Source organism: Puma concolor, chromosome A3, assembly GCF_028749965.1.
Source record: "Puma concolor isolate L17-30 chromosome A3, mPumCon1.1.hap2, whole genome shotgun sequence".
Lineage (NCBI taxonomy): Eukaryota > Metazoa > Chordata > Mammalia > Carnivora > Felidae > Puma > Puma concolor.
Window position 1 is genome coordinate 60163867 of NC_141669.1, and position 12017 is coordinate 60175883.

The 12017-nt window shown below is 34.6% G+C and overlaps 1 protein-coding gene across 11 annotated transcripts in view; it reads right to left on the reverse strand.

Moving 5' to 3' along the window:
* Positions 1-460: 460 nt before the first annotated feature.
* Positions 461-12017, reverse strand: part of EHBP1 (EH domain binding protein 1) — a 375689-nt gene continuing 364132 nt past the window's right edge. For all 11 annotated transcript variants that reach the window (XM_086701008.1, XM_086701007.1, XM_086701009.1 and 8 more), the window contains 4 exons: positions 9407-9506; positions 8205-8278; positions 1790-1904; positions 461-1560 (listed from right to left, as the gene is read on the reverse strand). In XM_086701008.1, the coding sequence (XP_086557134.1) occupies positions 1470-1560; positions 1790-1904; positions 8205-8278; positions 9407-9506 (380 nt within the window). In that variant the 3' untranslated portion in view covers positions 461-1469. The remainder of the gene's footprint in view (positions 1561-1789; positions 1905-8204; positions 8279-9406; positions 9507-12017) is intronic.

Here is a 12017-nt window from a genome sequence, read left to right on the forward strand (position 1 = left end):
TACACACACCTGCACGCATGTATCCTCCCTGCCGACAATAACCTTTCTTTCTTTCACTTCAGCACCTACAGATTTGCAGGTTATCAGAAGTCATAATTTTTCCTAATGAGTGCAACCTTATTAACAATTGAAAATAACGTGGAAAATTCGTCAAGATATTATTAGCATTTTTTCAGTGCCGTGGAATCACAAATTTCCTTAAATCTTTAACAGAGATGACCCTTCTTGACAAAAGAGAATAGTTTACACTGTTTAAGAAAAATATGACTAATTGTATTTCAGTTCGCATTTGTGTGTCAGCAGGGCCCCTTTGGGATCGTATAAACTTACTCAGCTCCAAATACAGCCTAGTACCTGCTCTGCATTCAAGAGGACCATTTTCTCCCACACGAAGTCCTATGGATACAGGAACTTCTCAAACCAGTGTCAAGTTTTCATTGCAAGGAAGTATCAGCAGTGGTTAAGGTAAGAAAGTTTCTGCTTTTATTGAAAATTTATATATGACTCAGTATTGTAATAAATAAACAGATAACCATTTTCACACAAAAAATGACAGTGCTATGCTAGAGAAGAAAATATTAATTGGGGGACTTACTCATAGTGGCAAGACAGACTTTTATCAATACAGAATAAATATTAACAGCATTCTTGAGCCAATGTTGAGACCCAACAAAATGTAGGAACCAAGCTAGATGTAATAAATAATTATCCAGAGCAAAAGATGGCGCATTCTCAGATGATAAGACCGTCTTTGTAAACTGATGCATGTCAATTAGCCCCATCCTCACGGCTCACCTTCAAATCACAGGACTTGTCTCAGGCTACATTAAAGGGCCATCCTCTAAGGAAAGCAGAGGACAGGAACTCTATTATCCTTACAGTGAAATGCAAAACAACTGCAGAAAATCCCACTGGTAAATAGAACACAGTTTAAGAAGTAGATTGAATATGATCTAACTATAAAATTTAGGTAACAGAGTCAAGTGTTACATATGGCAGGACTGGAAAAAAAATCATTCATGACATTTTTCTTACCCCCACTTCCACCCCCCTCCCCACCATTTATGCTATCAACAACAACAACAACAACAACAACAACAACAAAAATGTTCCAAATTGTCCTCCCATCAAAAACTGAGGGGAAAATAATAAGAGAAAGGTTTTTTTCTTTTTTCTTTGAACAGCCTCTTGAACACTCTCAATACCAATCACTCACAAGGTATCTGTGCAAATTTATTTCACATGATTTCAAGAAAATGATTAACTCACACACACACAAATCCCTAAACAAAGCTATTTTGGAGTTTTGTATATTATCTGGCAAAGAGGGAAGAAAAGGGGTGGGGGTGGTGGTAAAGAAGTACAATCCAGCCCCGAAAAAATGTTAAAAGTTTTAAATCAACAACGAATCTGACATTTTCTGGTCGGGGGACCCAGGATTAAAATATTGGGAGATTCTGGTCCGGCTGCTATTGAAGAACACATTTCTCTTCTTTCTTGGCCATCTTGCCTTTGTTTTGCTCCAGAGTTCGCTCCAAATGCTCATCTTCTTCTTCAGCCCTGGAAGTCAAACAGGAAATACATTTATTTTTCTACGTGGAGGGCAGAGCTGTACTCCCCTCTCACCCCGCAATCTGAGCCCCAGCGGGAATAAGAATCCTGGGGCCAGCACGGGGAGGGGGGCGCTGCCCCCCGGCCCACTCGAGACCTCTGGACTGAACTTTCCACAAACTTCTCGGCCCCTCGGCTGGCGGCAGAGACTCGACCCCCGACCCCACTGCCCACTCACTGCTTCTCCTGCGCGTCCAGGTCCCTGACGAGCGCGTCGCGCTTGTTCACCAAGGCCACCAGCTCATCCAGCAGGAGCTGCTCGCGTCGCTTCTGGGCCTCGGTTTTCTGCCAGTCTGCAGAGGACGGGAGGCTCGTTACCCACCCGCAAGACCTTGGCAAACCCGCCTCCCTTCCCGCCTTTTCCAGTTGCCCTGTATCTCCCCGCAAACCATGTTACAGAACCACTAACTAGTGTTTTATGGGGTAATGGCCGTCTTGAAGAGGATTTCACCCTAAAACCCCAATTCCTAAATATTTCTCACAGATGGAGATGGCTACGGCTGGGCTGGAACCTGCAAAAGAGGCCAGGTGTGAGCCGGTTGTCAGCCGGAGGTGCGCACCTGATTTTGCCAAAGAGGGGGTAGGGAGAGCCGGAGGCCCAGAAGAGATCAGCCCGAGGGTTGGGGGGGGGGGGGAGGAGTGGATAAATGAGGGGGCGGGAAGCAGAGATGGGCGATAAAAATCACTCTGAAAAGGCTGGAGAATCTGCTTGAGAACCTATCCTTCTTCCCCCACCCCCATGCTCACCCCATACAGCCCATTCTTCGCTAATTTCCTCTTCGCTCTATTTTAGCAGTTGGATGTATCTCACACTGGGCGCCATATGCTTCACAATAACTTTAAAAGTAGTGAATCGGCTAATTAGCATTTTTCTTTGAAGTAAAAAATAAATTTGCTCTGCAATATTACACTGCAGCTCTCGATCGCATCACAGCCAGTTTTCTTTTGGAGAGGTTTGCTGGGTGGTTTAAAATCAAAGCACTTTTGCAAAGGAAAAATTACATACTTCTTTTTGAAACCCCACGTTAAAGGTTGGAAAATCCGATGGGCAGTGCGCTTTCCATGGGTAGTGGCAGGGTTTTCGAAGGTTTTAGGACCCCATAATATATTTCTTAACCTTCGCTGGTCTGGTAATTTCCTTAAGATGAGCAGCAGTTTCGTTTAATAAAAACAGGACCAAATCGAACATTTAAAGCACTTTTAAAACCAAAGCCAACTGCTCTCTGGCCAGACTGTAAGGGCTTGTAGCTGTCAATCAACCCCCAGTCTACCCCGCCTCCCTCATTAGGAAGGTAAACAATGAAAAGAAGAAGTAGATGATGAGGCAGATAGCAGAACAAATGAGGACCTAGAGGGAAACAGGACACCAGCTTTAAAAAAAAAAAAAAAAAAAAAAAAGAACCAACCCTGGCCACTGCACTGACTCATGCAGCCCCCTCCCCCAGCAAATGCACTTTCCAAAAAAACAGAGGAGTGCAATCCTTTCGGGTTTCTCTCTTCTCTCTCCATTGCCCTGGGCAATCATGTTAAAACTCACATGGCTGGTGCTTATTCAGATAAACCTAACAATGCACACCGCTGGTTACCATGTGAATCTTCACAAACCACACAAGAATGTGCTGGTTCAAATCCCCCCGACCCCCTCCAAAGCAAAATTTATTCAAGACAGCAAACTGCTCAGCAGCTTTATGAAAGCAAATGGTGCTAGAGGGAATTCTATCTTGTATTTACAAATTAAAAATTAGATGCATCATCATGCAATAAAGGTTAGAATAGCAGCAAAAAGCTAGAATGGCTTATTCAATTCTATCACTATTCCTTTCTTTATAAGCTCAAATACATACATACATATATACATATGAAACATGCCATGTATTAATTATCCACATTTGATACAAAAATTACACAAATAAGGACATTAAATAACTGGTCACATTACGCGTTCTTGTAAAAAGAGAAGTGAAATATTCTATAGCATGGGAAGGAGTAAAACTATTACTATGGAAAGTTTTTTCTGAATATGAGAATTAACAAAAATAATAACAAAACAGCAACACTGAAGAAAAGCCATATCTACCACAATTTATTCTTTGGATTTAAATGCAACTGTGGTCAGGAATGCTAGACAATTTTCTAATCTGACTCCTGTTCTTAATCAGTCTTACTCTACACAGCAGAAAAATTAATAGACACTCCAGTTGGAAAGATCTTTAAGGTCATCTAGTCTAATTTCAGGTAACTGTAGTTCTAGAAATATTAACTCAGAGAAAAATCTGCTAAATTTGTAGAAGATTTGTAACTAAATTTTATAATTATTAAGATTACCAGTTTTGATGAATATTAATTTTTCTACCTTCAACCTCAAGAAATCATTCATATTATAAGCTTTATAATTCTTCCAAAACATTTTGATAAGAGCTTTACAACTGGGAAATAAATTTCCTCCACCATACACTTAAAAAATATATTAAATTGAAAATTATAGAAATTTTTAAAACCAAGAAAAAATACATTTTAACAGACCTATAATTTTCTTAATTAAATTGTTCTTTCTCTGTACTTGACCAGTCACTTTTAAAGCTTTAATTAATAATTAGAAATATCAAGATAAATAAGGCTTTAACACTATGGATGAGAGAAAATTTTCTTTTTTAACCACTTAAGTATTGAATAATTTTTAAAAATCTTAACTTGTTCCTAGTTCAATAATGACATTTCTGTAACAATAACAAAAACATTTTTTAGTTATGAATATTTAGGTTATTTTCACCATTTCACAAATTTAACTGACATTAGAATTTAAAATGTTGCAGCATAAATTTAAGGATTTCTCATATTAAATTTGTCATTGCTACATTAGTATCTATCTACAAAATATTGGTCAACTGTAGAGGAAATAGCTATGTGCAGTGAGTAGATTTTATACTAGCAAGACTACTTTTACTTGGCATTTGCTTTCTCATGGGAGTATATTTATACACACACACACACACATATTTGAATGCTGACTTGGGAAGTTAAGTAAACTATTTTGATGATTTAAAGAAAAATTTAATAATACCTTTAAAACTGATCAAGATTTACATTTGTATGTTCATGGCTAAATTTAAAAAATTTTTAAATTCCCTTTTAATAGCTTCACCTAGATGTAATGTCATGTTTTAAAAACCTGCATGTAAGTCTATGTGTTACCTGTTATGCATTTTAAGAAAGGATTACTCACCTATAACACCAGTCACAGCTAGCTAGATACACTGACTTTGACTTGAACAGACTACAATGTAGCTTCTGATTAATTTAAAGATTCCAGTGTACTTTTGCTACAAAAGCCATATCCTCTTGCAACAAATAGGATTAAGTTTTGATGCTGCATTTGAGCCAAAGTGTTGAAATAAAGAGATTCTGTTTATGTCCATCTGCACTGAGCTGTTTTGTTAATTTAAAAATCTGTTTTTTATATATAGGGCCAATTATTCATTCCCCGATTGAGTTTATTTGCTGAAGTTGATAATTACCTTGGAAAAAAGGCAAAAGAAATACCTATAAATACTTCGATAGAAAGGACCTAAAGTTCTTGTAGTAAACCTTCAACCTTGCCACTATAAATAAGCCTGGCACTTTGATGAAAATTAACACTAGTTTTGTAAAGAGCACATTGGGGGATTGCAGTCAAGTCTTATCTTTAGTTCCAGTCAACTAGCAATCCTGAAAGAGTTTGCATCATCATCAGAGCAGGCCATTTGATAGGATTCTACTGCTGTACCTAATCAATCTATGGAAGACTGTGGCTGTGCTGTGTAACAAAGCTAAAATAGATTTACAAATGGGGTTTTAGGGGATAAGCTCCTCCACAGGATTACATATTGATTTTAAATATAAAAAGCTTATCATATAAACCATAACTACAAAAATAGTGAACCTATGCATAAATCCCTTTAGAAGAGCACCCACTTCAAACTCTAAGCCAAGAATAAATCAAGATGTACAAAATCCTAGAGAAGATCCATTTCTTGTGCAGAAAATGAACATACCACTTTCTAAAAGCCCACCCCAATGTGTGCAGAAATGAATTTATCTTTCCTGAGGGGGCATTAAATAATCTGGAACAAAAAAACTATAGGAAAAGTATCTAAAAGATGTTTGTTAGCTTAAGGGATCCTACAACTTAGCTCAGTAGAGTGAAACTCCTGCTATGAAAAACACCTCAAGGAAAAAAAAAGGCAAAAAACAGGCCAAAGTGATTATGGATTTTCAGAAGAATGGATATATTGAATTTTTTTCCCTCTCAACCAAGCTGTTAATATTTCTTTCAATGTGCTATATGGCTATTAACATTCTGTGCTTTTCTCCTGGTAAATGGTTTTAGCAGCAGATTTATTTGAAAATATTTTAGTTTACTTATTATGAAAACCATCTTATGGCTACTAAATAGAAGATACAGGAAAGAAAAGAGGAATGAACCTTGAAACAAAGGAAGGCAAAACAAAACCAACTAGTGTTGCCTATTCATGTGTTTTTCTGTGGGTTTTAACACTCCAAAAGGCTACTGAACTGTATGTGCGTACATTCTAAAGCCTGGCTCAAAGGACACTGTATTCACAGAACTGATCATCACACAGTCAGTACCTGTCTAGGACAGCCCAGCCCATGCACTGCCCAGGCTAGTGGGACAGGCCTCTTACTAACAAAGTGTCTTTATTTGTCATCAACAGGCTGCTTTTTTCCTCAAGTCTCTTTTTTCCCTCAACCAGCAACAGAAACTGGCACAATCACATATGGAACAGTGACCTTAATTAAACAATAAAACAAAACAGAACAAAACCTCACAAAACTACCAATTGTATTAAAGGTGTTTGAAGAAGAAAAACACTTCCCCCCCCCCCTTTAAAAATGACTTTATACTGATATGTAGAAGAAAAGGCAGATAAAATGTTATTCAAGATTGCAGGTTTGGTATATAGGGACAGGACTGCCCATAAAAATGAGATCTTTTAAATGTATCATGGCTCTCTTTTTAAGATGGTATTTGGTAATAATACTGGTTTGGGGACAGAAGTATTATCTGCCTTAAAAGTCAACTGTATTGTATCAAGCTGTATTTTTGGGATAATTTAACTTACTATACATGAGAGAGTGTTTTTAATACTCTGTATTCAGTGTAATGTATAATGAATCTATAAAGAATAAACTGTATAATGAGTCATACATTATACATACTATATATACATACATTTTATATTACACATACATATATATGCCATATAAATAGTATCTGCTATACCCACTTTTCAACTATTTAGCTTTCCAATCTCTTTTAAAGGCTACATCATGACTACAAAAATTTTATCAAGAGGAAAAATACCATTTAGCCTACCTGTGCGTTTTATTTCAATGGCAAGTTTCACAGAACTTCTTAAATAATTTTGACAAATTCTATAGTCATTATCAATTTATAATTTGATACATTTGGATAGCCATTTGAAGGAAATTAGTTATCTGAAGGCTTTTAAATAAGGTAAATCAGATTTCTAAATGAGGATATACAAACGTTGTCAGTCATATTTATCAAATGAGATTACAGATACAAAAGTAATTAAAAATAAAACCTTTATACATGGATAAGATTACATTTAGATAAATAGCATATAGTTTATTTAATCACAATATTAATTGACATATTTAAAAATATATATGGTTTCATTTGGCTTTCCCTTAAAACTTAAATTTCTAGTTTCTAAACTAATTAGAATTGGCTTATTATGGATCAGGTACCTTATCAGGTAAAGAAGGAAATTACTATGGACAGTCAATGGGTTAAGAGGTCAATACAGAATAGGAAAATCAATTTGCATTGATTAGACAAAAGGTCCATTTTACAGAGCCCAAAAGGATTGGTTTTTAAGTAGACATCTTTGAACTATAAGACATTTGCAACTAAAAGGTGTAAGGAGAACAGCATTCTTAAACACATAAGAATTTTTTTTTTTTTAAATCACATATAGTAAATGCCACAGTTAAGCTAGCTGATGTTTACTGATGTTATGAACCATGGATTACTATATAATTCATTTAAAAGCTTTATGAAAAGAATGAAAGTGTTTCATTTATCTCTTATGTCAATCTTTGCCTGAATATTCATTTAATAGGAGTTGGGATCTTAAGAGCTATAGTAGATTGCAGACATATTTCAGTGTTGACATCAATTAAATATTAAGGTAAAATTTAGAGTCTGATGTGAAAAATCAAAATGATAAATCTTTCCCCAACCTCCCTTGTAAAAACAACCTTAAATTTCACATAGTAAAAGGTAATTAAATCATTTCACTCCTTATATTTTCCACTTAATGGACATTTCAGCTTACTGACAAGAGTTAAGACAATTTTGTGTTTACTAGCATACATAATGAATATCTACCTGAATTATGGTTCTTAGGTTTTACGTGACTGTTGCTTTCTGACTCTAAGGCATTATCTGTAATTCCTGTTGGTTCCTAGTCAGGCCACACCTAGTGAGACCAGAAGTGTATTACACTCTTTAAATCTCTTTGACAGTTGACACTTCACATACCTCACACCACCACAGCATTTCTTACCTTCAATGGCTAGCATTGCCCGCAATTCCCGATTCAGCAGCTCATACCGTCGTTCTAAATCATGCTCTTTTTCCCTAGGCAAGTTGCAAAAGTTCATCAATATGCTAATTACTAAATCATTAAACACTTAAAAGAACCTTTAGGTTACATTGATTTTAGGACTCATAACTGACTTTTCTCTTTAACTTTAAGCTACTCCAAACAAATGATACACAAACCTAAAACCTTCCTTAGGTTGAATATTTACTAGTGCTATCATTTTTCTCCTTCAATTTTGAATTGCACAGAGGTATAGTTTAATCTTCAGATAAGTAGTCTCATTCTTCAACGCTTCTTCTATTAAGTGCCAGGTATAAGGCTATTTTGTAAAATATTTATCATAGTTCACAATAAACACTCTTTTGTCTAGACCACCATGTGAAAAGAATATAAGAAACATGTAAGTACTACCAGTGAAAATTTAATACAGAGACAATTAAAAATCCAGGAATGGTTGAGTTTTGTGCCTCTTCATAACTCTTTTAATCAAGTTCAGGAGTGGCAGAAATGACAAAAATAGAGGTTCTTGCTAAAATAAAACATGTAAGCCTGCTCCTTCCCACACTAGGTGGCATAATATAAGAATATTGCTAGTGAAGAGAAAGAAACACGCATTAAGTCCTATAGTGAACTAAATGCTAAAGACCAAGAAGGCTTACATTTGGTCTAGTCTCCATTTTACTGTACACAAAAGTGATCTTTTTATGATTTGAGGAATCATCCAAATTTAGGGTAACATCATCTGTGAAATATAAATGTACTTTTGTCCATATTAAGAATTATTTCCATTTTTAACTTAAAATGTGATGTTAAATAAAGTTTAATTTTATTTCTTCTCCCCTCTAACCCTTAATATATATAATCCAAATCTCCTTTTTGTGCACAAGGGTTTTATTTCTTAAATACATAAATTTTTTATATTTCCTGGCTTTCTATATGATAAACATTTTTTTCAGTATATATCACTATTTTAAAAAACTCACTGTTCAGATGAGAAATTATTATATACAATTTTTAATTTTTATTTTTATATAAACTATACTATAATCTCCAAGGAAAGAAAAATATTAAGCCTAATTAAATTGAAACCCCAAAGAAGGCAATGACAAAAAGCCTAAGATTCATTTGTTGTGGGAAAAACAAGCATAAGCATGAGTACTTACAGGAGAGAAAGCTGGTTCATTCTCCTTATTAAGGCATTTTTCTTATTCACCAACATAAACCATTCCTGCATCATAGCTTCTTCTTCTTCTGTGTTCCTTCCTGTAATTCAGCAAATTATTTCTTATTATATGACAGTTTACAAGCCAAGTAATAGTTTAGCACAAGTGTTTTTTTTTTACATGAAAAATTTTAGCTACCCCAATAGTACAAATTAGACTGTTTACAATAACATAATAAAGTCCAGGGCCTGAAAAATTAAATCAACATCTAAAAGTTCATAAGCCAATCTTAAAGCTGGTATTATTCAGCGTGTATATTTCAGTCCCCCTGAACATATCTGTAGATCATACTAACATTTAGTACAGTAAAAAAAAAAAAAAAAAAAGAAAGAAAGAAAGAAAGAAAGAGAGAAAAAAAGAAAGAAAAAAGTGTTCCAACTTTTAAATCCTCCCCAGAGGCTGACTTGTTATTATATTTTAGTGAGGAACTCATGCCGCTGACAGACATATGGTCATGATAAACAACAACAACAAAAAAAAACAAAAACAAAAAAACCCACCAAACATTAAAAAATCATTAAAGATTTTTGTGAAAGCTTCCACTTGTAACAACTTGTTTTTTTTCTTATTTTCCTCCCCCAAAGTACACTAAAGATACATATTCATGTATCTTTCTGGAACTCATCATTCCTAATAGGGTAAACACATGCAAATTATTTAAAATATAGTATAAATGACCAGGCTACAAAAAATACTTTTAGCTACCTGTGAAAAGACACATAATAATGAACATAATAATAATCAGTAAATCATAAAACATTTCAGCAGAGAAAAGATCTAAAATTTAGATTTACTGATTGCACATTTAAAATTCATTCTTCATCATCTAAACCACTCCCCACCGAAGGCCAGTATATATCAAGGGTTATAATATATAGTATATATTTGGTATTGTTCATGTAGAAGTAGGCCACAATCACATTCAAGAAAAATATTAATCCCCACCTTCTTCCCACTTCTCCATTCAAATTGTACCTGTCAAATTTATAATTTTTTTACTTTCTTTTTTCTGAATTTCACCTATGACTGGTTTATTGTTTTGCTAGCCCAGTATTTAATACTTCAATTCCACTTCTGTATGGATTCATATGGCTAACTTAAATATCTAATAAAAAATAAAATATCTTAGTTTTATTTTCTTTTTAAGCAAGATATTTTCTTTTAACTTTCAAACATACTACCAGCCCATTTAAAAAATTCAGACAATAGATACCTAAGTGAAAAGCCATGTCCTCTTTTCACCAACCCCTCCCTCCCCATTCCCTTCTCCATATCCTTTCTCCAGAAGTAAGTACTTCTACAGTTTAGCCTCTCTCCTTTCAGACCACACAGCTTACTATGTGTATCAAATACAAGCATTATGCCTTATTTATAGACACATACAGGTTTCTTGTCTTTAGCATAAGTAAGATCATATTATATATTGCCCTGTGATTTGCTTTTGGTATGCTGTTCAAAGATCTACCTCATTGTTTTTAATATTTGCATAAATTATGGACGTACCATAATTTAACTATTTCTGCATTAATAGAAATCTGAAGAAATTTTTAGAATGGAAACAGAATATAAAGAGCTGATCTGTGTGCAAAAGATCAAACATGTACTTCAGAGCATTCCTGTAAAATAGATATCTGTTGTTCATGATTAGGGAGAATAGTGAGGATACGTGCCTTCATTAAATGCTGTTAAAACTTTATGATATGAAGCAGACGTAGGATAGATTTTTTTTGGAGTATGAACAAAAGTCTTTATTGTTTTACAGTATTTTTAATCTCTCTTTTAGGGTAGCTGGTTTTGTATTCACTTTGGACCATGTGATGTCTTGACACTGGTCATGTGATACAGGCTGTGATACAGGCTGCGATACGCACAAAATCCCTGGGTAGCAACAAAAGAAGAAAGAGTAGAAAGAAAAAGCTGAGAAAAAGCTTGCAATTTGGAAAAAGGCCAATTGTACCCTGGTGAAGGCCTTTTTGATCAGTGAAATGACACATGTGTGCAATATTAATAGGTGCAGTTTTTATGATATTTTATTTGCTGATTAAAGACTTAATTCGTATGTTCATAACATAAGTGGCTTCTAAAAATATAGACATACTAAAACTTTGTTTTGAGTTTAACTTAACCTATAATTCAGGCTTTCAGCAATACTAGAAGCAACTAGCCTACTCTTAAATTAGCATCATTTTCTTCAATGGAAGACTGCTTCCTTGAGGAAAAACAATATTGATATGGTACTGTGTTATTTTTAGTTTAACTCATGCCTATGATTTCTAAGTAGGAATAAAAGATACCCCTCCTCTAATTGTTAGGAAATGACTAATAATACAAGAGTCTTGTGTTTCAAAAGGAAATAAGCCTAACAATAACAAATATTTAAAGACACATTACACCCTGCCACATAGATTATATAAATTAACTGAAAAAACATATTTGAGGTTAAATCAATTCTGTATCACTATCTCCTTATCTGAGATAGTATACAATGATGGAAATCTATACTTAGCCTAGTAATAAAAAAATTAAATTTTCTTCTAATACATCATTACAC